This window comes from Bos mutus, chromosome 4 (genome assembly GCF_027580195.1).
Source record: "Bos mutus isolate GX-2022 chromosome 4, NWIPB_WYAK_1.1, whole genome shotgun sequence".
In the NCBI taxonomy this organism is placed as follows: domain Eukaryota; kingdom Metazoa; phylum Chordata; class Mammalia; order Artiodactyla; family Bovidae; genus Bos; species Bos mutus.
Genome location: NC_091620.1, coordinates 5,289,467 through 5,317,161, shown reverse-complemented (window position 1 = coordinate 5,317,161; position 27,695 = coordinate 5,289,467). Strand labels below are relative to the sequence as shown.

Sequence of the window (27,695 nt, the reverse complement as noted above, 5' to 3'; positions counted from 1 at the left end):
ACTCTGAGACTTACTCTAAAGCTCCAGAAATGAATACAATGTGGCACTGGCAAAAACAGCGCCAAACAAACCAAAAACCCCAGACAGACAGAGAGATCCATGAACCAGGATACCAAGCCCAGAAACAGACACACGACTGAGCCGACTGACCTTTGACGAGAGCAAAGACAATCCAATGGAGAAAGGACAGCTTTTCAACAAACGTGCTGAGACTGGACGCTCACGTGCCAAAACAGAAAAAATGGCACCCCATTCCAGTACTCCTGCCTGGAGAATCCCATGGACGGAGGAGCCCAGTAGGCTGCAGTCCATGGGGTCACTGAGGGTCGGACACGACTGAGCGACCTCAGTTTCATGCACTGGAGAAGGAAATGGCAACCCACTCCAGTGTTCTTGCCTGGAGAATCCCATGGACGGGGGAGCCTGGTGGACTGCCGTCTCTGGGGTCGCACAGTCGGACACATCTGAAGCGACTTAGCAGCAGCAGCAGCAGACACAGACCTTAACACAGTTCACAAAAATTACCCCAAAATAGACCATAGACGAAAAGGTAAAATACAGAATTATAAAACTACTAGAAGTTAACACAGGAGAAAAGCCAGGTGACATCCTGTTTGGCATGACTTTTTTTAAAAAAGAATTTGATTTATTTTTTGGCTATGCTGGCTCTGTGCTGCTTCACAAGCTTTTCTCTAGTTTCGGCAAGTGGGGGCTACTCTCTAGTCGCCCTGCGTGGGCCGCTCACTGCAGCGGCTTCTCCTGTCGTGGAGCACGGGCTCTAGGGTGTTCAGGCTTCAGCAACTGCAGTGTGAAGGCGCAGCAGTTGTGGTTCCCGGGCCACAGAGCACAGGCTCAGCACTCGTGGGTCATGGGCTTAGTCGCGCCAAGGCATGTGGGATCCTCCCAGACCAGGGATCGAACTCATGTCTCCTCCATCAGCAGGCAGGTTCTTTACCTCTGAGCCACCAGGGAAGCCCTGGCATGACTTTTTAGATGCAACACAAGACAATTCATGCAAGAAAAAAACTGATAAAACTGGACTTCACTGCAAAAGACAGTATTAAGAAAATGAGAAGTTATAAACTGAGGCAAGATATATGCAAAAAACATATCTGAAAAAGGAGTTCACATATACAAAATATATAAAAGTACATTAAAAATGTATGTAAGGAACTGTTGAAACTTAACAGTAAGAAAACAACCTGATTAAAATATAGAATAAAGACCTGAACAGACACCTCAACAAAGCAGCTAGATCTAAGTAAGCACCTATGAAAAGATGCTCCGCGTCACATGTCATCAGGGAAATGGGAACTAAAGCGGCAAGGCCCACCACACACCCACCAGAAAGGCCACATGTGAACCTCCAACACCAAACGCCGACAAGGACGTGGAGTAACAGAAGCCCCCACTGCTGGTGCAAACGCAAAACGGGACGGCCACTCTGAAGAAGATGGCAACCACTCCAGTATTCCTGCCTGGAGAATCCATGGACAGAGGAGCCCGGTGGGCTGAAGTCCATGGTTTTGCAAAGAGTCGGACATGCCTGAAGTGACTTGGCAGGAATGCACAGCCACTTTGGAAGACAGTTTTTCAGTCAACTACAAAACTGAACATAGTCTTATCAGACAATCCAGCAATCCCACTCCTTGATATCCACCCAAAGGAGCGGAACACCATATCCACGCAGGGCCTGCACGTGGATGTCGACGGCGGCTTTATTCACAACTGATGCTAAAACTTGGAAGCAACCAAGATGTGCTTCCGAAGGTGAAGGGACGAACGAACTGTGGTCCATCCAGACAACGGAGTATATTCAGCAACTGGAGACGGGGAGAAGCTATGAGGCCACAAAAGGGACTTCCCTAGTGGCCCAGTGGTTAAGCCTCTGCCTTCCAATGCAGGTGCAAGGGTTTGATCCCTGGTTGGGGGACTAAGGTCCCACATGATGTGGGGTGCATCCAGAAAAAAAAATTAGACCACAAAAGACATGGAACAACCTTAGAAGAAAATTCCTAAATTCAAGGAACCAGTTTCAAAAGATCAAAACCCACAGAATGTACAACACCTGCAGTGAGCTCTGATATAAGCTGACTTAACAGTAATGTATCAACATCAATCCATCAATTGTAGCAAATGTACCACATAACAGCAAGATGGAGGAGATGAGACAGGAAACAAAGGCGCTGCAGAGAGGGAGTGTGCTTCCCAGCAGTTTTTTCTGCAAGCGTACAACTGCTCTAATAAAATAGTTTGCTAATAGAAAATAAGGTTTAAAAAAAATCAAGCTATCAAAGCTTACAAAAAGGCAAGGAAGACCCCTGCATGCATTTAAGCACGCTGCTAAGTGAGAGAAGCCAGCTGAAAAGACTACACTGTGTGATTCCAACGACACGACATCCTGGAAGCGCAACCTAACCTACAGGCAGGAACAAGGCTGCTGGAGGCCAGAGATGGGGCTGGGGCGGGGGGAGCGGCGGCGGGGAAAGCGCGGGATAAGGGAGATGAACAGGGAAAGCACAGGGCAACACACTATGCTCTACGACACTGCACTGGAGGATGCAAGTCATTACACACGTCAGAACCCACTCAATGCAACACAAAGAATGAACTTTAATGTACTGATATTGGTTTATCAATGCAACAAATGAACTGCACTAGGGCAAGATGTAGTGAACTTTCAGATGTACAAGGTGGATTTAGAAAAGGTAAAGGAACCAGATATCAAGTTGCCAACATCCATTGGATCATATAGAAGGCTAGGGCATTCCAGAACAACATCTACGTCTGCTTCATTGGCTGAACTAAGGCCTGACTGTGTGGATCACCACAAACTGTGGAAAATTGTTAAAGAGATGGGAATACCAGACCACCTGACCTGCCTCCTGAGAAATCTGTATGCAGGTCAAGAAGCAACAGTGAGAAACAGAAACAGAACAGACTGGTCCAAAATTGAGAAAGGAGTTTTTGTCAAGGCTGCAGTATTGTCACCCTGCTTATTTAACTTCTATGCAGACTACATCATGTGAAATCCTGGGCTGGATGAATCACAAGCAGGAACTGAGATTACGAGGAGAAACATCAACAACCTCAGATATGCAGATGATACCTGCAGAAAGTGAAGAGGAACTAAAGAGCCTCTTTTATCAAGAAGGTAAAAGAGGAGTGTGAAAAACCTGGCCTGAAACTCAACATTCAAAAAGCTAAGATAATGGCATCTGGTCCCACCACTTCATGGCAAATAAAAGGGGGAAAAGTGGAAACAGTGACAGATTTTCTTTTCTGGGCTCCAAAATCACTACAGGCAGTCAGTGCAGCCATGAAAGTAAAGACACTTGCTCCTTGGAGGAAGAGCTACGGCCAACCCGGACAGTGCGGTAGAAAGCAGAGGCACCACCCCGCTGACCGAGGTCTACCTAGCCAGAGCCTCTTCCGTTGGTCACGCGCAGACCTGGGGGCTGGGCCATGAAGGCTGAGCGCCAAAGGCTGGTGCTTTTGAGCTGTGGTGTTGGGGAAGACCTGAGAGTCCCTTGGACGGCAAGATCCAACCAGTCCATCCTAAAGGAGATCAACCCTGAATATTCACTGGGAGGACTGATGCTGAAGCTCCAATACTCTGGCCATCTGATGGCAAGACCCAACTCACTGGAAAAGACCCTGATGCTGGGAAAGACTTGACGGCAGGAGGAGAAGGGGAAGACAGAGGATGAGATGGTTAGACGGCATCACAGACTCAATAGACATGAGTTTGAGCAAACTCTGGGAGATGATGAAGGACAGGGAAGCCTGGTATGCTACAGTCCATGGGGTGGCTAAGAGTTGGACATGACTGAGCAACTGAATAACAAGGCAAGATGCTAATAACAGCAGATTTCTAAACCTATAATCAAATGACCTCTAAGATATTCTTCTATGCACTACTGAGAAAAGAAAAAAATACTGCCAATAACTGTGTCATGTTATCAAGATGTACTCTGACTTCAGAAATACTAAGTGGAAACTGTAGTGACTTAGCACCAGAGGAATCCAGTATACGCTGACACACGCAAATCCTCCCACCCACCTGGAATACTTGCTTCCCACCCACCCTCGTTCGACCCTTCAAGACCAAGCCCACCAACTCTGTCCTTTCCTGAGTCAGCTCCAAGGGAAATCTAGAATGTGGTACTTACTCTCTCTATGGTTATTTAAGGTTTAACTACATAAGTCTTATCTCCCCAACAAGATTACAAGGAGGGCATGAACTTTTCCTTACAATGTTTCAGATCCTTCAAAGAACCTTCACAAATAAATATATTAAATATTCATTTAATTTGAAGGAAAAATTTATATTCACTCAAAAAGTGGCAACCATTCAGTTTCCACTAAGCTTAAGAAAGAAGAGAAAAGACTTAAGTTGCAGAGAAAGAGAATTAAAGAAAATAAGCAAATTTGGGTGCTCAAATATCATTTAGCTGTTAGGAAACAAAATCAAAACAATGAAACTACATACCCACCAGAACAACAGAAGAATTTTCTTATTAAAAGGACTGACAATACTAAGTGCTGGCAAGAAGTGGAGCCCCTGAAACCCTCAGACGCTGCAGGTCTGCCTTCGAGGGGACGGGGCAGAGCACACTAGAGCTAAACCCATGAGCAATGTGTGGCCAGCATGTGAGAGCAGGTGTCCACCCAGAGACTCACACAGCAAACATGGGCCAACTGTGCTACGTTCAGACAATGCATCAAAATAAGACAATGGGCTCCACCTCTCAGAGCACTGAGCCACAAGAAGCCAGCTCCAAAAAGAGGGGATTCCAAGCACAGGAAGCTCAACAGGCAGAATTACTCTGTGGTAATAAAGGTGAAAACAGGAGATATCTCTGGGTTGTTGTTCAGTCACTAAGTCATTTCAACTCTTTTCAACCCCATGGACTGCAGCACGCCAGGCTTTCCTGTTTTTTACTATCTTCCAGAGTTTGGTCAAACTCATGTCCATTGAGTCAGCGATGCCATCCAACCATCTCATCCTCTGTCGTCCCCTTCTCCTCCTGTCTTCAATCTTTCCCAGCATCAGGGTCTTTTCCAATGAGTTGGCTCTTGGCATCAGGTGGCCAAAGTACTGGAGTTTCAGCTTCAGCATCAGTCCTCCCAGTGAATGTTCAGGGTTGATTTCCTTTAGGGTTGACTGGTTTGACCTCCTTGATGTCCAAGGGACTCTCAAGAGTCTTCTCCAACACCACAGTTCAAAAGCATCAATTCTTTGGCGCTCAGCCTTCTTTACAGTCCAATTCTCACATCTGTAGATGACTACTGGAAAAACCATAGCTTTGGCTAGATGAACATTTATCAGCAAAGTGAAGTTTCTGCTTTTTAACATGCTGTCTAGGTTTGTCATAGCTTTTCCTCTAAGGAGCAAGCATCTTTTAATTTCATGGCTGTACTGACCATCCACAGTGATTCTGGAGCCTAGAAAATAAAATCTGTCACTGTTTCTACTTTTTCCCCTTGTATTTGCCATGAAATGATGGGACCAGATGCCATGATCTTAGTTTTTTGAATGCTGAGTTTCAAGCCAGCTTTTTCATTCTCCTCTTTTACCCTCTTGATAACAGAGGCTCTTTAGTTCCTCTTCACTTTCTGCCATTACAGTGGTATCATTTGCATATCTGAGGCTGTTGATGTTTCTTCTGCTAATCTTGATTCCAACTTGTAGCTCATTTAGTCCGACATTTCACATGATGTACTCTGCATACAAGCTAAATAAGGAGGGTGACAATATACAGCCTTGAGGAACGCCTTTCTCAATTTTTGAAGCAGTCCATTGTTCCATGTCTGGTTCTCACTGTTGCTTCCTGACCTGCACACTGGTTTCTCAGGAAGCAGGTAAGAACGTCTGGTATTCCCATCTCTTTAAGAATTTTCCAGTTTGTTGTGATCCACACAGTCAAAGGCTTTAGCTTAGTCAGTGAAGGAGTAGATGTTTTTCTGGAACTTGCTTGCTTTTTATATGATGCAACGGATGTTGGCAGTTTGATCTCTGGTTCCTCTGCCTTTTCTAAATCTAACTTGTACATCTGGAGTTTCTTGGTTCACATATTGTTGTGCCCATCCTTGAATGAAACGTTCCCTATCTCTGGACAGGAGGGCTCAGAATGGAAGGGTGCAGAAGGCAGCCTCTTGAATGCTGGGCACGTGATCTGATGGGAATGGTGGGCCCCAAGGTGTGTTCACATGTAAAAATCCTTCAAGCAGAACGTACAGTTAATTCCCCACCCAGATTCCATCACCCAACCACTTGAGAGTAACTGATACCTCTCAGAAGAACTGCACTCTCACCCACGCCAGGGGCGGCCTGCAGACAATGCATAAGTGATACAAGAAGGGGCAAGTCTGTGATGCCAGCCGCACTCCAAAGCTACCGGCGGGATTGGCTAAAGCTGGACTGCAACCCTGGTCCCCTGACCTCTCCTCTTCCTTCAACTCCACTCGTACAAGGATTTCCTCCTCAGGCTTCTAGTGGATGGGGCCTAAGATACAGACACTTAATGTTTGTGCCTTGACTGTATGTTAAGTCTAAACCTCAATGAAAAGGGGGATAAAAGGGGAAAGGAAAAAAAAAAAAAACTTTCACACATTTGAAACGCCATATACACAATCTCCTCTTGAGATTCTGATTTTCCTCAGAGACAAAATGTGTTACCTGGTGAGAGAACAGGATCAGCACCCAACAGGACCTGCGGGCTACTCGTCAGTACTAAAGTCACAAGGTCGTACAGAACTGAAGGGACATGGATTCTCAGGCGGTGACCTACAGCCAGGCCACATGGCCGTGCAGTCACCCAGTGGCTCTTTATCCCATCTGAAAACTAACTCTGGCCCACAGGGTCTTCAAGGCCCCTTCGAAGGGCAGAAATCCTTTGGTCTCACCTGGAATTTTCAAGAATAGCCAAGCCCGAATATGGCCCATGCCAGCCCTGCCACACTTCAACACGTACCCTGTTCTGCAGCCAGCTACATTCAACCAATCACCATCTTGCAAAACCCAAAGCCTGAAAACTATCAACACGCTTCTCTCCCAACTCGCTGCTGGGATCCCATCCTCCACCCTCAGAAACGAGCACATACATACCCCAATGTGTGCTCAGTCTTGTCTGACTCTTTTGTGACTCCATGGGTTGAAGCCCACCAGGCTTCCTCTGTGGAATTTTCTAGGCAAGAATACCGGAGTGTGTAGCCATTCCCTTTTCCAGGGGATCTTCTTGACCCAGAGACTGAATCCAAGTCTCTTGTATCTTCTGCATTAGCAGGCAGATTCTTTACCACTATGCCACCTGGGAAACCCACATACACTCGCAGTACCATTTAAACAGGTATATCTACACCGGGCAATCACGTTAGAGTCCCAAGTCAGCCCAGTCGCAAAGGTAACAAACAATACGTTAGTATAGAAGACAAAATACACGAAGCATTTAAAGACCATTTTAGAAAACTATTTAGTAAACAGCTAATTATACTCACGTGAACTTCCCAAACACTTTAAGTAGGGAGGACCACACTTTATTTTCAGCCTGATAAAACTAAAACAGGCAGAAAAGGGATTCAGTGAAGTAGTGGAAAGCAAGCAAATGAAACAACGCTGACGCTGAGCTGCTTACCAGCAATTCCAGCCAATCAGCAGATGCCAGTCATCAGAGAAGACAGCAGAGTAGTCTGTCCACTCTTACTCTCAACTGTTATCCCAAGAATAACTGTCAATCCTAAAAGAAATCAACCCTGGATGCTCACTGGAAGGACTGATGCTGAAGCTGAACCTCAATACTTTGGCCACCTGATGGGAAGAGCTGACTCATTAGAAAAGACCCTGATGCTGGGAAAGACAAGGCGGGAGAAAGGGACGACAGAGGATGTGATGGTTGGATGGCATCACCGACTCAAATGGACACAAATCTGAGCAAACTCGGGGAGACAGTGAAGGACAGGGAAGCCTGGCGTGTGGCAGTCCATCGGGTCACAAAGGGCTGGACAAGACGAACAACAAAAACAACTATCATAACAGAAAAAAAGTTCCAGAGTCTCTCCAGAAATGTTTCCAAAGGGTTGCTGAAGAATAATTTTCATGCTCTTGGATTCAAACACACGCCAAAGACGAGGAGTACGCCTCAATTTCAGAGATTGTCGTCAAGAACGAATACATCCTGCTCACCTCCTACAACAGAGGAGAACTCCATAAAAGCAGTCACCACCAGACGTCAAGGCTGACAAAGTATCCAAAGCTCATTTCGGAAAGAAACACTGTGTCCCTGGCCCCGAGTTTTTCACCATCTAAATGTGAAGGGCCGTCCACCCTCAGCATCCTCGCAGCTCCTGGGCGATCCCGGTGCACGCGGCCCCGGCAACCATCAGCCTTCCTCCCGGACCCGGTGTGACCCTGGGGGGTGACCCCGCCGCCCGGCCGGAGGGACGCACGCGCCCCGCCCCCGCCCGGCCCCGAGGCGCCGCCGCTCGCAGGCCGCTCTTACCTTCCGGCTCGCGCCTCCCAGGGACACCTTGGGCCTGGTTTTGAAGTCCCCCTCAAAACTAAACATCTTTACAGCCTATCCCATCTGGGGGACCCGACCCAGAGAGCGCGGGCGGCCAGCGGGCGCCGGGGGAGTGCCCCGGCGGGGACGAGGCCGCGCCGGGCAGGGACCCCGCGCCCGCCGGCGGGCTGCCCGCTCGGCCTGCCCTGGGTGTGGGGGTGGCGACACAGGGGGCGGCCCTCGGCCACCGCCGCTCCCCTCATCCACGCCTCGCCGCCACTCCGGCCGAGCCCGAGCGCCAGCGGGGGCCGCGGATCCCTCACTCACACCCAGAGCGGCCGCTGTGAGGAAAGATGGCCGCCGCCGCCGCCGCCGGCGCCGCTGCTGCTGTGCGCCGCCCCGTCGGCGTGCGCGCGCCCGGCACGGACGCCGCCGCGCCGCTCCCGGCGCCCGGCTCGCGTGCGCGCGCCCGTGTTGACGGCGCAGCGGACCGTGGGAAGAACCCGCGGGGCCCTGCGCTTTGGCGGGAGGGGCGAAGGGCGGGGCCGGGGCCTTGAGGGGCGGGAGCTGGTGAGGGGCGGGGCCGGGGGCGGGCCGGGGGCGGGGCCGGAGCGCGTCGCTGCAGCGCAGGTGCGGGGGCAGGGAGCGCCCCCAGCAGGTGCTGCGAGGCAGAGGGCGCTGTCCGAGGGGTGCTGAAGCGTCCCTCGTGCACAGTGCTCCGGGGCCGGCTTCGTGGGCGCCTGCGTTCCGAAGCTGGACTCGGATTCCGTGTGTGCTCTTTTCTGGGAAGCCGGCTCCAGGCTTTCTGTAAGATACCGGGCTTGACTGATACGAGAGGGAAAGATCAGCTTTATTACTTAACGCCCTTAGAGAGCGCATCACTAAACGTTGTGACCTAGTTATGCGCGAACTTAGTACACACATATACACGTATATATCATACACACACAGATAGAAGCATGTAGCACATACACAGCATAAAAGTATATCATGTACACATACATACTCTTACATAAATGTCAAAAGCACGTCAATATATACACAAGTACATATGTACATATATAAACATATACATACAAACGTATAATATATTCAGAGAAATAGATATTGCATACACACATATATACCAGATACATATATACATTTCATATACACGCGAGTAAAATCAAAATCGTATTATCTAATACTTCCATTTCTATGCGAGATGCCCTGTTTTCTTTTATTCTGTTCTCTTTTTTTAATACTAGCTGCAAACCACTAAGTACATTTCACAACCCTCTAATGGGTTTCAATCTTCGTTTGAAAAATTCTGCTATGTACACAGACAGACAGACACACAAACATATATATATATATAATGAGAATTAGGTCACAATAGGATCAAAAAACTTTGAAAGTCAATGATAGCGTGGCTTCTCAGTTAACGTATAAACTACTCTGATATGTCAAGAAATCCTTGATTCATCAAATATGTCCAAATTGTATCAATTTTTAAATTGTACAGATTTTATAAGTAAACTGTCACTTTTTTTGAACCTGTCAGAGGACAAAGATTTAAAATATTGATAATATCCATTCTGTGTCCTTAGTGAGTCTGCTCTGAGGTCTCAGGTTCTGCCCCAAATGAACTCTTCCAAGGTCCAGGCCACACAAGGAGCAGGGGACCATTTCACCAGCACACCAAACTTAGTTCTCCACTTCAGCTTTGTTGATAATTAAGGGTATTTTTCAAATTTTCTGAATTGTCTATCTTAGCTTCCTGTCATTGTTGTAACAAATTACCATAAACGTAGTGGCCTAAACAGCCTGAACATATTGTCTTATGGTTCTGGAGGTCCGAAGTCTCTCTGGGCTAAAATCAAGGGGTCTACAGGGTTGCGCCCCTCCTGGGGATGGGACAGGCTATAATTTATTATCTCACCATTTCCCTGTAGTTTGGCACTTAGGCTAACTCCATTTTGTTGTTGTTAAAATTATACTTCAGGAACATGCTTGCATACAGGAATGAGTTCTTTCTGCAGGAAAGACACCCTAAAGCGTTGCGGCTGGGTTGTAGGGCCGCAGGCCTACCTCTGATGGGGTCTGTTCCCTGCTGTCCCCAGAGGATACACAGCCTCTCCTGCAGCTATGTAGGTGCTGGCTCCAGAGACCCTGGGGCGGGTCCAGGAGAACATGTGTTAAATTAACACCAAGGCCACTGTAGGCCCGAGGCTGGAGATTCCCCCCTTTTACCATCCCACGCTGTCCAGATCTCGTGCAATTAGGCCAAGTGATCACAATCAGAGTTTCTGATGATAAAATACCAAGGTAATTCCAATGAATACAGCAACGAAGAAATACGCAGAAAATTTTGTCCCAAAGTGGAGATGGTAGTTACTGATGGGAGGAGACCTGACGTGGAAGGAGGTGACTGGCAACGTTGTTTCGCAATCTGCATAGTCTTTCCAGGCTTGTCTTTAAAGTGTTGATAGATGTTTAATATGCTTTCTATGTGTATAATAATTTTAATGATGAATTTCTTTCAGAAAAAGAAGTTTCATTATCTTTGTTCAGGCTGCTTTGATAGAATACCACAGACTGGGTGGCTTATAAAAAATGGAAATTTATCTCCCACAGTCTGGAGGCTGGAAGTCCCCAATCAGGCCTGGCAGATTCGGTGTCACGGGAGGACTCACTTCCTGGCTGATCACTAGTGCCTTCCCTCTGTGTCTTCATGTCGGGGAGGGGACAGGGAGTTCTGGGGTGGGGACGTTGCTTTTACAAGGACCCTCATCCCCATTCAGGAGGGCTCTACCTTTGTGACCTCATCACCGCTCGACACCATCACACTGGAGGTTACGATTCAACACGTGAATTTAGGGTGAGGGGGACGCAGTCCGTAGCATTCATTAACACAGCGGCAACAGCAAAATACCCTGAATTTAAACACATACTCCTCTTCCATTGTCATATTTCAGGCAACATTAGAGGACAAAAATTAAATCTCTCTGCAAGATGAAGTCCAGAGGTGAAAAGGTCCAAAAGAACCCAAGTGTGAAAACACGGACAGAAATGAAGGGAGAAATGGACGATTTGAGAATATCAGTTGTAGGCTTCAGACACGCACTTTGAATGCTGGCCAGAACATCTAGACAAAAGATCAACAAGGAATGAAGATTCTAAAGCCACTCTTAGCAACTTGACCCCCAGACTGTGGGGCACGCCCGCTTCCCGCAGCAGAGCACCTGCTCCGCCCAGGGGTACCCGGAGCATACGCTGGGCCCTTCGGCAAAAAGTCAGAACTACAAACAGTGTCCTCCGACCAGAGTGGGATGAAATCAGAGATTCTAGACAGGAAAAAACCAGGACTCTCACCAATGTGGAAATTAGCTTCTTAGTAGCCCCAGCATCAAAGAAGAAATCAGAAGGGAAACCAGAAGCGAGTGCAAATTGTCATGAGAGACATGGCCCAGAGCAGGGGCTCAAGGGCATTTAAGAGGTGGGTGGAAAATTCTTGAAGTTCACAGATCTGCCGCGTCCAGAGTCGACGCAGGGAGCTCTCAGTTCCTGAGGCGTGTAATCATTGTACCATCCGGAGCAATGGGTCGCTTGCTCAAACACCTGGGCAAACGCTGCTTTTCACAAAGTGGTACCCACACACCGCTGCATTCTGCCTGTCACACTTTGCCATGACCGGACTGGCTGGAGGGCCTTTCTCTCCCAGTCCATGGATGCAAGACCCCAAATCTCTCCATGCTTCCCCAAGCCCCGTATCCCTGGTGCTGGATGCCCAGCTCTGCCTGTGACATGGGCTGACGGGGGTTCCGAAGCTATTCCAAGACGTGGTGGCCCTCCGCCTGTGGCCCCCCACTGCAGAGGATTCCTGCTCCCCCACTATGGATCCAGCTGAGAGTCCCGAGCTAAAGCCTCTATGGGAGTTGCCGTGGGTACCCAGGAACTCTTCCCTCTGTCTGTCCTCCACCCAACACAGTCCACACAGTGAGTTGAAGCCAGGCCAGCTGCCGGCTGGCCCTCTACCAAGAGCCCTGGTGGGGTGGCTAAGATGCCCTTCCAGCCGGGCCAGAGTGAAGAGTCTCACGTATTAAAGGCCCAGACACATGGCATTCACCTGTGGGCAAACCCACCATCATCGGCAGCCACCCACATGGGCCAACACTTTGTGTGGCCCCCAGTGAGCACTCTCTCCCCCCAGGCAGTGAAGAGCCAGCTGATGTGCAGTGTGAGCAATGCCATCCTGGTGGGCCTGGCTCAGCGTGGTGCCCCAAACCCCGGGGGGCCCATGCCCTGCCAGGGCCCCACACAGGCAGGGCCCTGTAGTCAAGGCCTAAGTCATGCTCCCAGGCCTCAGAGGTGCATTACAGCCTGATGTAGAGACCAGGGGCTCCTGGAGATAGGAGTCCAGGCCAGTGGTGGACGTGGAGGGACAGGGTGTGGGTCAAGCCAAGGCCGGCAGGGGTCATGGGGTTGGAGGCAAGAGTTGGGTAGAGAGAGCTCAGGAAGGCTGATTCCACACTCTCAGACTGGCATCGTCAGCAGTGACCCTTTTTCTTTTTATCATGAAGCTCCTTTTAAAAATACATATATTTCTTTATGTATTTCCAGCCACAGGACTGGAAAAGGTCAGTTTTCATTCCAATCCCAAAGAAAGACAATGCCAAAGAATGCTCAAACTACCACACAATTGCATTCATCTCACACGAGGTTAAAGCGTCTACCTGCAATGCGGGAGACCTGGGTTCAATCCCTGGGTCGGGAAGATCCCCTGGAGAAGGAAATGGCAACCCGCTCCAGTATTCTTGCCTGGAGAATCCCATGGACGGAGGAGCCTGGTGGGCTACAGTCCACTGGGTCGCAAAGAGTCGGACACGACTGAGCGACTTTACTCACTCACTCACTCACTCACACGCTAGTAAAGTAATGCTCAAAATTCTCCAAGCCAGCCTTCAACAGTACAAGAAACATGAACTTCCAGATGTTCAAGCTGGATTTAGAAAAGGCAGAGGAACCAGAGATCAAATTGCCAATATCCATTAGATCATCGAAAAAGCAAGAGAGTTTCAGAAAAGCATCTACTTCTGGCTTATTGACTATGCCAAAGCCTTTGACTGTGTGGATCACAATAAACTGTGGAAAATTCTGAAACAGATGGGAATACCAGACCACCTGACTTGCCTCTTGGGAAGTCTGTATGCAGGTCAGGAAGCAACAGTTAGAACTGGACTTGAAACAACAGACTGGTTCCAAATAGGAAAAGGAGTACATCAAGGCTGTATATTGTCACCCTGCTTATTTAACTTATATGAGGAGTACATCATGAGAAATGCTAGGCTGGATGAAGCACAAGCTGGAATCAAGATTGCAGGGAGAAATATCAACAACCTCAGATATACAGATGACACAACCCTTATGGCAGAAAATGAAGAACTAAAGAGCTTCTTGATGAAAGTGAAAGAGGAGAGTAAAAAAGTTGGCTTAAAGCTCAACATTCAGAAAACTAAGATCATGGCATCCAGTCCCATCACTTCATGGGAAATAGATGAGGAAACAGTGACAGACTTTATTTTTGGGGGCTCCAAAATCACTGCAGATGGTGACTGCAGCCATGAAATTAAAAGACGCTTGCTCCTTGGAAGAAAAGTTATGACCAACCTAGATAGCATATTCAAAAGCAAAGACATTACTTTGCCAACAAAGGTCCATCTAGTCCAACCTCTGGTTTTTCCAGTAGTCCTGTATGGATATGAGAGTTGGACTATAAAGAAAGTTGAGCGCTGGAGAACTGATGCTTTTGAATTGTGGTGTTGGAGAAGACTCTTGAGAGTCCCTTGGCCTGCAAGGAGATCCAACCAGTCCATCCTAAAGGAAATCAGTCCTGAATGTTCATTGGAAGGACTAATGCTGAAGCTGAAATGCCAATACTTTGGCCACCTGATGGGAAGAATTGACTCATTAAAAAAGACCCTGATGCTGGGAAAGATTGAAGGCAGGAGGAGAAGGGGACGACAGAGGATGAGATGGCTGGATGGCATCACCGACTCAATGGACATGAGTTGGAGTAAACTCCAGGAGCTGGTGATGGACAGGGAGGCCTGGCGTGCTGCGATTCATGGGGTCGCAAAGAGTCGGACTCGACCGAGCGACTGAACTGAACTGATACTTACTTATTTCGCTGTGCTGGGTCTTCGTTGCTGCGCAAGCGCTTTCTCCAGTTGTGGCGAGCGGGGGCCGCTCTTCCTTGTGGCGCACACGCGTCTCACTGCAGTGGCTCCTCGCCTCGTGGAGCACAGGCTCTAGGCACACGGACGTCAGCAGCTGCGGCGCTCGGGCTTGGTAGTTGCAGCCCGTGGGCCTGGTAGTTAGACGTGGCACAGAGGTTTCGTTGCCCCACGGCATGGGGAATCTTCCCAGACAAGCTGAATAATTCTGATTTTTTTCTTTACCAAAAACTAGACGGTGTCCAAAACAAAATGGCCCATGCCCTCATCATTTCCAGGTTCACTGCAGAGGTGCTATGTGATTCTGGAGCGAAACCGTGTTCACACTGTCCACGACAGGTTACGCAGTGTTCATGACTATCCATGCTTGCTGTCAACGCACAAAGGAAGTTTAAGATATGTGCCCGTGGAAGACAAATACCACATGATGTCACTAACGGGTGGAGTCTAAAATGCGACACAAGTGAATAGATTCGCAGACGCAGAGAACAGACTCGCGGCTGCCGGGGGAGGGGAGGGAAGACTGGGAGGCTGGGATTAGCAGATGCAGACTAACTCATAGCGGGTAGGTAAGCAACAGGGGCCCAGGGTACAGCACAGGGAACCACGTTCGATATCCTGTGATAAACCGTCTTGGAAAAGAATACGAAAAAGCGCGTGTGTGTACATGCATCGCTGAACGTTTGCCATACAGCAGAAATTAACACAACCTTGTAAATCACCCATACTTCAATAAAAAAAATTTTTTTTAAGGTGTTTTTCTTCGTGGTCAAGCAGGGCTGAGGCACAGGTCTGAGCCCTGCCCTCTCCAACTGCATGACTTTGGGTCAGCCAGTGACCCCCATTGGCCACAGGGACCAAATGCCCCCTGGGTTGACGGCAAGGCATGGTCCCCGTGGCTCCAGGCCTGTACTCGGTGACAACTGGATAAAGCCAAGTTATTTCCAACTATTGTCATTAGCCTGAAGCATCAGTAGCACTTCGCTAAGTTCATAGGCCAAAAAAAAATTTTTTTAACAACAAACAACATTGAAAGAGCAAGTATTAATATGCTGTTAACATTCTACTGATACTATTTTTATGCATTATCATCATCATCATTTTAATCATTTAAAAAGGTGAGACAATTAAGAGTGTGCTTGGCAGTCAGTCCGCATGCGGAAAGCGGGAAGCCAAATTGCAAAAGCTCCAGACGGCCTTACACAGACACGAGCTGCCAGCGTCACCAAGGAGAGGGCCTCTTCCCGAAGCTCAGCTCAAGTATTAAATCTCCAAGTGAACCGGGGTTTGGAAAGCTAGCTAGATTTACACTTCTGTTCAAAGTCACCTAAAATAATCGAGTGCAGGAATGTATCAACACAGCAGTGGAAAACAAAGCTGCTATTTATTGGGCATTCACTCTCTATCAGACGTTACACTCCATGCTACATAGACTCTTACTCAGTTGCTTCTCACAGCAGCCCTGTGACCTAAATGTCATTCTCCACATTTGACCAGTGCAGAGACTGGACACGGGAGGGGGTTAGCAATTTGACAGCCGGTCCGCGCACAGCTGATGTTCCAAAGCCTTTGTTGCTGTTCAGTCGCTCAGTCGCGTCCAACTCTTTGCAACCCCACAGACTGCAGCACACCAGGCCTCCCTGTCCTTCACCGTCTCCCAGAGTTTGCTCAAACTCATGTCCATCGAGTCAGTGATGCCATCCAAACATCTCATCCTCTGTCGTCCCCTTCTCCTCCTGCCTTCAATCTTTCCCAGCATCAGGGTCTTTTCCAATGAGTCAGCTCTTCGCATCAGGTGGCCAACGTATTGGAGCTTCAGTTTCAGCATCAGTCCTCCCAGTGAATATTCAGGGTTGAGTAATTTGACAGTCAGTCAGTGCACAGCTGATGCTCCAAAATCTGGTGTTTCCCTTCAAACATATCACCTTATAATCTACAGTCAGCCTGGGTTCAATATCTAGCAACATAATTGAGGCTTTGCCTCAAAGATTTCCATAGAACTTTTTTTGTTTACTCTGAGCGGGAAAAAAAGTGCTGTGAAACAAGCCAGTGTTGTAAAGACAATATTGTAGAGAGCACTCCACTTAAGTACCTCCGACAGTTAAACATCAGGGCCGTGTGTGCTGCCAAAGAATGAAGACATTTTATTTAAAATTACACTGGCGCAAGACCATCAAAGTATCCTTAACATTTTCATTAAATTGAGATACAGATATACTTAGGGTAGTAAATCTCTTGTGATACAAAGAGCTTATTTGAGAGCCAAGCTTCTGGGCAGCGATGAGCCTGGAAGGAACCCGGAGACGACAACACCTTGTTCAGAGCTCTCCCCGTGGTGCCCGGCCACACGCTCCACTGTCCCCCACAAGGTCCCAGAGGGGCGGCCTCCCACGACGCCTTCGCCCAGGTCTGCAACGGCACTGGGTCGGGGTCTTCGAGGGATGCAGAAAGCCCAGCTGCTACTCACAGATCCTGGGAGGGGGACGAGCCACAGCGCCTGGGGCGCAGTGCGAGTCAGGAGGGGAGGCGTGCACGGCCAGAGCAGCAGCCCCAGCCTTTTCGGCACCAGGCACGGTTGACGGGGGTGAGGGTGGGCCTGGTTCCGGAATGATTCAAGAGCAGTACATTTCCCGTGCACTTTATTTCTATTATTTTTCCATCAGCTCCACGTCAGATCATCGGGCATTAGATCCCAGAGGTCGGAGACCTGTGGGCTAGAGCATTTACTGTGGTTTCTGCAGGAAGAGACGGGTGGGGCTGCAGACACCGGACTGGCTGGTATGGATAGTTCAGGTGAGTCTGGGGCAGAGGGGTGGCTCCTCGTTGTTGGGTCTGGCCCCGAAGGACGGAGGCCCAGCCTGGGAGAGCCTGATGGAGAGGGTGGTGACGGGGTGCAGGCACCATCAGCTGGTTTGCTTTCGTGAAGCACACTCACCGGTGGCCACGTGGCTACGTTCTCCAGGAACCGGCTGACCCTGGGGCAGGCAGTTCCTCCAGGGTCGCCAAGGCCCCCATGGCCGAGCAGCAGGTTACAGAGGACCGACGCCTCCCGAGGATAAGCAGGCCGGGCGCCGTCTTGAAGGCGGAGTCTTGGATGAGGCTGCCTCACCTTTTCACTCCCCACAACTATATTCTCTAACTGAAGTAGGCCTGATTTACAATGCTGTGTTCATTGCTGCTGCACAGCGAGGTGATTCAGTCACATGCACACACACATACTCTTTACACTTCTTGGGCTGCCTCGGTCTTGGTAGCAGCAGCTGGGCTCTCTCATCACGGCACACGGGCTTCTCTCTCGTCGTGGCCCTTGGGTCCTGGAGCACGCAGGCTCAGCAGCTATGGCCTGAGGCTTGGTTGCTCCGCAGCATGTGGGATCTTAGTTTCCTGACCAGGATTGAACCCACATCCCTGCACTGGAAGGCGCAGTCTTAACCACTGGACCACCAGGGACGTCCCCGCATTCTTTCCTGTTGATGGTTTATCACAGGATATCGAGTACAGTTCACTGTGCCGTAGAGTGGGGCCTTGTGGTCTATCCATCCCGTGTATCTCCTAAACTAACATGCCCAGTCCTTCCCTCCCCCAACCCCATCTTGAGTCCGATCTCCCAAGAGTATATTTGTCCTTTAGTGTCTGACTCATTTCACTGAGCATAATGTCCCCAAGGTTCATCCATGTGGTAGCAGGGGTCAGGGTTTCTTTCCTTTTTAAGGCTGATGTTCTTCTGTATGGATGGACTTCACTGTGTTTGTTCACTCATCTGTTGGTGGACACTTGGGTTGGTTCCATGTTCCGGATACTGTGAATAATGCTCTGATCGCTGGTGTACAAGCATGCTTGAGTCCCTATTTTCAATTCCTGTGGGCACACAGCTAGATTCCAAATTGGTCAAGGAGTCATTTATTTATACTTACTGAACTTATATGCAGAGTACATCCTGCGAAATGCCAAACTGGATGAAGCACACGTTGGAATCAAGATTGCTAGGAGAAATATTATAACCTCAGATATGCAGATGACACCACCCTTATGGCAGAAAGTGAAGAAGAACTAAAGAGCCTCTTGATGAAAATGAAAGAGGAGAGTGAAAAGTTGACTTAAAACTCAACATTCAAACAACAAAAACCATGGCATCCAGTCCCATCTCTTCATGGCAAATAGATGGGGAAACAGTGGAAACAGTGACAGACTTTATATTCTTGGGCTCCAAAATCACTGAAGATGGTGACTGCAGCCATGAAATTAAAAGACGCTTGCTCCTTGGAAGAAAAGTTATGACAAACCCTGGCAGCATATTAAAAACAGAGACATTACTTTACTGACAAAGGTCCACCTAGTCAAAGCTATTGTTTTTCCAGTAGTCGTGTATGGATGTGAGAGTTGGACTATAAATAAAGCTGCGTGCCGAAGAATTGATGCTTTTGAACTGTGGTTGGAGAAGACTTGAGAGTCCTTTGGACTGCAAGGAAATCCAACCAGTCCATCCTAAAGGAAATCGGTCCTGAATATTCATTGGAAGGACTGATGCTGAAGCTGAAACTCCAATACTTTGGTCACCTGATGTGAAGAACTGACTCATTGGAAAAGATCTTGATGCTGGGAAAGATTGAAGGCCGGAGAAGACGGGGACGACAGAGGATAAGATGGTTGGATGGCATCACCGACTCAGTGGACATGAGTTTGAGTAAGCTCTGGGAGTTGGAGATGGACAAGGAGGCCTGGCGTGCTGCAGTCCATGGGGTCGCAAAGAGTCAGGCTCGACTGAGCGACTGAGCTGAACTGAACTGAACTGACACAGCTAGGTGCTGAAAAATCCTGAAATGTGAAGGCAAACTTCTCCCTTATGGAAAAATCAGAGCAGCAAAAAGAAAACATGAAATCTGGTATGCATGAGAAAGGGGCTTCCTAGGTGGCGCTAATGGTAAAGAAACCGCTTGCCAATGCAGGAGGTGTGGGTTCAGTCCCTGGGTTGGGAAGATCCCCTGGAGGAGGGAACGGCAGCCCACTCCAGGATTCTTGCCTGGAGAATCCCATGAGCAGAGGAGCTGCGCAGGCTACAATCCATAGGATTGCACAGAGTCTGACATGCCTGAAGTCACTTAGCACACGCGGGCATGAGAAAGCAAAGCATGACTCAGATGCTTTTCCACCCAAGACAGTTTCTCTGAGAGCAGCTGCAAGGCTGTGATTCAGTGGAGAAGCACGATGCCAGGCCTCAGAGGCACAGAGGTTTTCCTCTTGAGACTGAAAATGTGACTGATTCAGTCTATTGAAGAGCCTAAGTCCTGAGACTTTGTAAAAAGAAATATACATAGAATTGATGTGAAATAGAGATTTGAAATAAAAAATTTGTGACAACAAGTTAGTCATATTCTGGTATCTGGGTTTTACAGTCACTTCTACACAAAATACAGACTATACTAATAAAGAACGCAGAGCCATAAATATCGCACTAGAAAGCAAGCAAGAGCCTGTTGCTCGTCTTTCAAATTAAATTTGGTAAGTAGGTTTATGATTGTATTTTTCCTGGGGAAATGTGATTACTTTAAAATAGTTTATGTTTTTTTGAGGTGCAAAGACTGACATACAGATATTAAATAGATCAATATTAAATAGAACAGAGATTGATAGTCATGGATCTTGTCCAACCCCCTCATTTTACAGATTAGAAAATTTGAACTCTGAGAAATCAAGAAAATTACCCAAATGGATGCAAATTCCAACTCCCATTCTTTATATTAATATCATGATGTCTTTGCTTATTATTCTAAAATTATCTCCACCATGTTTCAAAGCGAGCCTTTTTCCTTCCATTTCAGGACTGAGAGGATGTTTAGCAAAGCTCACTGAGGACTAGCTGAGCAGGCTGCCCGGCCAGGGCCCCAGACTGCATCACCCTGGCCAGGGATCTGCTTCTCTGCAGACACTAAGGGTAAGTCCTCTTGATCAAGGGTATCTGTCCTGTATCCTGATTTCCTAGATCCCGAGTCTCAGCTACTGACCTGTAAAGAGGTGGCAATGATGTTGTTGTTGAGTTGCTCAGTTGTCTCCAACTCTTTGCGACCCCATGGACTGCAGCACGCCAGGCTCCTCTGTGACCCAATACAGTGAACATGGGAAAGGAGGGCAAATGCTCGATTGGTTTTTCCCTTTCTCCACCAGCTCTGAAGATTTCACACTGGTTCCTGAGTACTCTCCATGTTTGCCAGCTGTGGCAGTAGGAGCTTGGCTGGTCTTTCCAGTCCCTTGGAGGACTCTAGGCCCTCCTGAGTGATGGAGGGTACTCATTAAGTACCCGGACCACCCCGCCTGCTTATGCTAATGAGGGGCCGGGCCCCAGGAAAGGCCCAAACATCCTCAAGGGGTGAGGATCAGTGAGCAGAGGGCTGGGGATCCAGGAGGAGTCCTCTGGGAGCTCTGTCACACGTGGGTGCTGGGAGGTCACGTGGCCCTGAAGAGCGGGACACGCCCGTCCCTACCCTCTGCCTCTCCCTGCGGCTGATTCTGATCTGTATCCTCTGTTACAATGAAACTGGAATCATCAGTGCTTGCAGAGGTGTTTTTTTTTTTTTAAATACATTTTTACTTATTTATTTATTAGGTTACTCTGGGTCTTAGGTGCAGCACTCAGGATCCAGTTCCCTGAACATGGACTGAACTCGGGCCCACTGCACTGGAAGCTCACGGTCGTGGCCACTGGACCACCAGGAAATTTCTTTCAGAATAAGAAAAAACCCCATAGATTGTATGTCTTCGCCCACTGTAATTAGTATTCTTGCTGGGCTTTTATCACCCCATCTTTGGCTGGGGGAGGCTGGTAGACTCAGCTCCCTGGCCCGTCCGGGCAGGACTCTTGCCATCTTTTATAGCTTTCTTGATGTGGGATGACGAGATATACCAGGCTCCACGTACACGATGCTGGTTCTGTTTTTGGTGGAAGCCATCGTGATGCTTTCTGGCAGAAACACAGCAGATGACAATGCGGTGTGTAGACAAGCCATTGTCACGGGGGAGTTCTCACTCATCTTTCTCATGAAATGTTTCAAACACAAGTACAAAGGGTATAGCGAATATGCCCTCTGTCCTCGTCACCTAGATTAGGAATTATTGCCCACTTTCGCTTCACACCTTTTTCCTTTTCTGGCGGGGGTGGGAGGCTTGCTGCACCATGCACCACATGGCACTTCCCCGACTGGGGACTGACCCGCAGCCCCTGCAGTGGGAGTACAGGGTCTTAACCTCCAGGTGGCTAGGGGAGCCACACATTGTTTTTCCTTAAAGAAACAGAATGTCAGCAATTGTTGGAGCCCTCAGGTTGCCTCCCAGGTACCCTGCCCGCCCCCCACCCCGAGGTGCTTTGCTCAGGAAGCTGTGCATCCCCCAGCCACGTCATTCCGCTCCACCACCTGTCCTGTGCGTCCACACGAGTCCGGCTTGCAGTGTTCTTAGATTTAATCTTTATCAAAGTAACACACAGACATCGTTTTCAAAATCAAGCAGTACTACATGGCTCTAAACAAAAGTAGGTCTCTCCAATAACAACTCAATAACAAACAAGCAAATAATTCAATTGAAAAATAGGCAAAGGAACTGAATAGTCATTTCTCCAAAGACGTATAAATGGCCTACAGATGCATGGAAAGGTGCTCGATGTCACTTCATCACCAGGGAAATGCAAATCAAAACCACAATGAGATCTAATCTCATACCTGTTAAACCCACTATTACCAAAACAAACACAGAAAAAAGATGACAAGTGCGGGTAAGGATGTAGAGAAAAGGAGCCCTTGTGCACTGTCGGTAGGAATGTAAATCGGTGCAGCCTCTATGGAAAGCAGTAAGGAGGTTCCTCAGAAAATTACAAATAGAACTACCAGATGGTTCAGCAAGTCTACATCTGCATATTAACAGTCATCCAAAGGTCATGAAACGAGGAACTCCAGGAGCTGTCTGCACTCCCAAGTTCATTGAGGTATTATTCACATTCCTTTTTTTTTTTAAGTAAACACTTATTCTGGTTGATTTCTCAATGTATAGTTCAATATAAAGGCCAGTTTTCAATGGCAGAGATTTGGTTCCACTCAAACTGTTTGGAGAAACACACTGACTGAAACCACCCGCCCTGGACAGGTACCATGGTAACCATTTCCGTGACTTGTTTTATGACAGGAGGTCCTGGTAAGGAACACGGAACGAAGAACCCACCACCAACAGGAAGAGTTCGGGAAAGGTCAAAAGGAGATGCTACGTGTCTGACCGCTTCCCAGAATCCTTCTCTCTGGCATCCATCTTGGCTGAACAAGGCGCCCACCACCAGGAAGCACTCTGAGTCAGAATGATGGGCCAAAGACAATCCGGAAACTGCTCCCATCACGGTAAAACCCAAGACTTCGAGCCACGCGGCAGAGCAGTTCTCCTGGGTTCCCTTATCCTCCTGCTCTCTGCCCGGGGGGCCCCTTCCCAGTAAAATCTCTGACTTTGTCAGCATGTGTGTGTCTCCTCGGACAATTCATTTCTGAGTGTTAGATGAGAGCCTGCTCTTGGGCCCTGGAAGGGGTCCCATTTCCTGCAACAAAATTTCATGATGCTACAGAGAGCTACAACTTTTTCTAGGAAGTAAGTGAACAGCTTTTTCATACTGTTCATGAACATGGTCAGTACCAAATCAGACTGACTAAATTCTTTAGAGCCAAAGATGGAAAAGCTCTATACAGTCCCCAAAAATACGACGTGGAGCTGACTGTGGCTCAGATCATCAGCTCCTTATTGCACAATTCAGGCTCAAATTGAAGAAAGTAGGGAAAACCGCTAGTCCATTCAGTTCAGTTCAGTTCAGTCGCTCAGTGTTGTCCAACTCTTTGCGACCCCATGAATCGCAGCACGCCAGGCCTCCCTGTCCATCACCAACTCCTGGAATTCACTCAAACTCATCATGTCCATTGAGTCAGTGATGCCATCCAGCCATCTCATCCTTTGTTGGCCCCTTCTCCTCCTGCCCCCAATCCCTCCCAGCATCAGGGTCTTTTCCAATGAGTCAACTCTTCACATGAGGTGGCCAAAGTATTAGCGTTTCAGCTTCAACATCATTCCTTCCAATGAACACCTAGGACTGATCTCCTTTAGGATGGACTGGTTGGATCTCCTTGCAGTTCAAGGGACTCTCAAGAGTCTTCTCCAGCACCACAGTTCAAAAGCATCAATTCTTCGGCGCTCAGCTTTCTTCACAGTCCAATTCTCACATTCATACATGACCACTGGAAAAACCATAGCCTTGACTAGACGGACCTTTGTTGGCAAAGTAATGTCTCTGCTTTTGAATATGCTATCTAGGTTGGTCATAACTTTCCTTCCAAGGAGCAAGTGTCTTTTAATTTCATGGCTGCAATCACCATCTGCAGTGATTTTGGAGCCCCCAAAAATAAAGCCTGACACTGTTTCCACTGTTTCCCCATCTATTTGCCATGAGTGATGGGACCAGATGCCATGATCTTCGTTTTCTGAATGTTGAGCTTTAAGCCAACTTTTTCACTCTCCTCTTTCACTTTCATCAAGAGGGCCTTTAGTGCCTCTTCACTTTCTGCCACAAGGGTGGTGTCATCTGCATGTCTGAGGTTATTGATATTTCTCCCGGCAATCTGGATTCCAGCTTGTGCTTCTTCCAGCCCAGCGTTTCTCATGATGTACTCTGCATGGAAGTTAAACAAGCAGGGTGACAATATACAGCCTTGACGTACTCCTTTTCCTATTTGGAACCAGTCTGTTGTTCCATGTCCAGTTCTAACTGTTGCTTCCTGATCTGCATATAGGTTTCTCAAGAGGCAGGTCAGGTGGTCTGGTATTCCCATCTCTTTCAGAATTTTCCACAGTTTATTGTGATCCACGCAGTCAAAGGCTTTGGCATAGTCAATAAAGCAGAAATAGATGTTTTTCTGGAACTCTCTTGCTTTTTCCATGATCCAGCGGATGTTGGAAATTTGATCTCTGGTTCCTCTGCCTTTTCTAAAACCAGCTTGAACATCTGGAAGTTCACAGTTCATGTATTGCTGAAGCCTGGCTTGGAGAATTTTGAGCATTACTTTACTAGCGTGTGAGATGAGTACAATTGTGTGGTAGTTTGAGCAATCTTTGGCATTGCCTTTCTTTGGGATTGGAATGAAAACTGACCTTTTCCAGTCCTGTGGCCACTGCTGAGTTTTCCAAATTTGCTGGCATATTGAGTGCTGCACTTACACAGCATCATCTTTCAGGATTTGAAAGAGCTCAACTGGAATTCCATCACCTCCACTAGCTTCGTTCATAGTGATGCTTTCTAAGGCCCACTTGACTTCACATTCCAGGATGTCTGGCTCTAGGTCAGTGATCACACCATCGTGATTATCTGAGTCATGAAGATCTTTTTTGTACAGTTCTTCTGTGTATTCTTGCCACCTCTTCTTAATATCTTCTGCTTCTATTAGGTCCATAACATTTCTGTCCTTTATCGAGCTCATCTTTGCATAAAATGTTCCCTTGGTGTCTCTAATTTTCTTGAAGAGATCTCTAGTCTTTCCCATTCTGTTGTTTTCCTCTATTTCTTTGCATTGATCGCTGAGGAAGGCTTTCTTATCTCTTCTTGCTATTCTTTGGAACTCTGCATTCAGATGCTTATATCTTTCCTTTTCTCCTTTGCTTTTCACTCCTCTTCTCTTCACAGCTATTTGTAAAGCCTCATCAGACAGCCATTTTGCTTTTTTGCATTTCTTTTCCATGGGGAAAAGACCATAATCACAGAAAACTAGCCAATCTGATCACACTAGGCCCACAGCCTTGTCTAACTCAACGAGACTAAGCCATGCCATGTGGGGCCATCCAGGACGGGCGGGTCATGGTGGAGAGATGTGACAGAATGTGGTCCACTGGAGAAGGGAATGGCAAACCACTTCAGTATTCTTGCCTCGAGAACCCCAGGAACAGTATGAAAAGGCAAAATGATAGGATACTGAAAGAGGAACTCCCCAGGTCGATAGGTGTCCAATATGCTACTGGAGATGAGTGGAGAAATAACTCCAGAAAGAATGAAGGGATAGAGCCAAAGCAAAAAGAATACCCAGCTGTGGATGTAACTGGTGATAGAAGCAAGGTCTGATGCTATAAAGAACAATATTGCACAGGACCCTGGAATGTTAGGTCCATGAATCAAGGCAAATTGGAAGTGGTCAAACAGGAGATGGCAAGAGTGAACGTCGACATTCTAGGAATCAGCAAACTAAAATGGACCGGGATGGGTGAATTTAACTCAGATGACCATTATATCTACTAGTGTGGGCAGGAATCCCTTAGAAGAAATAGAGTAGCCATCATAGTCAACAAAAGAGTCTGAAATGCAGTACTTGGATGCAATCTCAAAAACGACAGAATGATCTCTGTTCATTTCCAAGGCAAACCATTCAATATCACGGTAATCCAAGCCTATGCCTCAACCAGTAATGCTGAAGAAGCTGAAGTTGAAGGTTCTGTGAAGACCTACAAGACCTTTTAGAACTAACACCCCCAAAAGATGCCCTTTTCATTATAGGGGACTGGAATGCAAAAGTAGGAAGTCAAGCAACACCTGGAGTAACAGGCAAATTTTGCCTTGGAATACAGAATGAAGCAGGGCAAAGGCTAATAGGGTTTTGCCAAGAGAACACACTGGTCATAGGAAACACCCTCTTCCAACAACACAAGAGAAGACTCTACACATGGACATCACCAGATGGTCAACACCAAAATCAGATTGATTATATTCTTTGCAGCCAAAGATGGAGAAGCTCTATACAGTCAGCAAAAACAAGACTGGGAGCTGACTGTGGCTCAGATCATGAACTCCTTATTGCCAAATTCAGACAAATTGAAGAAAGTAGGGAAAACCACTAGACCATTCAGGTATGACCTAAATCAAATCCCTTATGATTATACAGTGGAAGTGAGAAATAGATTCAAGGGAGTAGATCTGGTTGACAGAGTGGCTGAAGAACTATGGACGGAGGTTCATAACACTACAGGAGGCAGTGACCATAACCATCCCCAAGCAAAGGGAATGCAGAAAGGCAAAGTGGCTGTCTGAGGAGGCCTTACCAACAGCTGAGAAAAGAAGAGAAGTGAAAGGCAAGGGAGAAAGGGAAGGATATACCCAACTGTTTGCAGACTTCTCGAGAAAAGCAAGGAGAGATAAAGAAGCCTTCCTCAGCGATCAATGCAAAGAAATAGAAGAAAACAACAGAATGGGAAAGACTAGAAATTTCTTCAAGAAAATTAGAGATACCAAGGGAGCATTTCATGCAAAGATGGGCTCAATAAAGGACGGAAATCATAGGGACCTAACAGAAGCAGAAGATATTAAGAAGAGGTGGGAAAAATACACAGAACAACTATACAAAAAGATCTTCATGACCCAGATAACCATGATGGTGTGATCACTCACCTAGAGCCAGACATCCTGGAATGTGAAGTCAAGTGGGCCTTAGGAAGAATCATTACAAACAAAGCTAGTGGAGGTGATAGAATTCCCTTTGACTATTTCAAATCCTAAAAGATGATGCTGTTAAAGTGCTGCACTCAATATGCCAGCAAATTTGGAAAACTCAGCAGTGGCCACAGGACTGGAAAAGGTCAGTTTTCATTCCAATCCCAAAGAAAGGCAATGCCAAAGAATGCTCCAACTACCTCACAGTTGCACTTCTTGTGATCTACCCCGTCAAAGGCTTTAGCCTAGTCAAAAAAAAAAAAAAAAAACAGAAATAAACGTTTTTCTGGAACTCCTTTGCTTTTTCTATGATCCAACAGATGTTGGCAATTTGATCTCTGGCTCTGCGTTTTCTAAATCCAGCTTGTACAACCGGAAGTTCTCAGCTCAAGTACAGTTGAAGCCTAGCTTGAAGGATTTGCTAGCATGTGAAATGAGCATAATCGTGTGGTAGTTTGAACATTCTTTGGTATTGCCCTTTTTTGGGGATTGGAA

At 47.5% G+C, this 27,695-nt stretch overlaps 1 protein-coding gene across 2 annotated transcripts in view; it reads right to left on the bottom strand.

The window, feature by feature from the left end:
* Positions 1–8,885, bottom strand: part of UBE3C (ubiquitin protein ligase E3C) — a 115,503-nt gene extending 106,618 nt beyond the window's left edge. For both annotated transcript variants that reach the window (XM_070368994.1, XM_070368995.1), the window contains exon 1: positions 8,502–8,885. In XM_070368994.1, coding sequence (XP_070225095.1) covers positions 8,502–8,567 — 66 coding nt within the window. In that variant the 5' untranslated portion in view covers positions 8,568–8,885. The remainder of the gene's footprint in view (positions 1–8,501) is intronic.
* Positions 8,886–27,695: the final 18,810 nt, after the last annotated feature.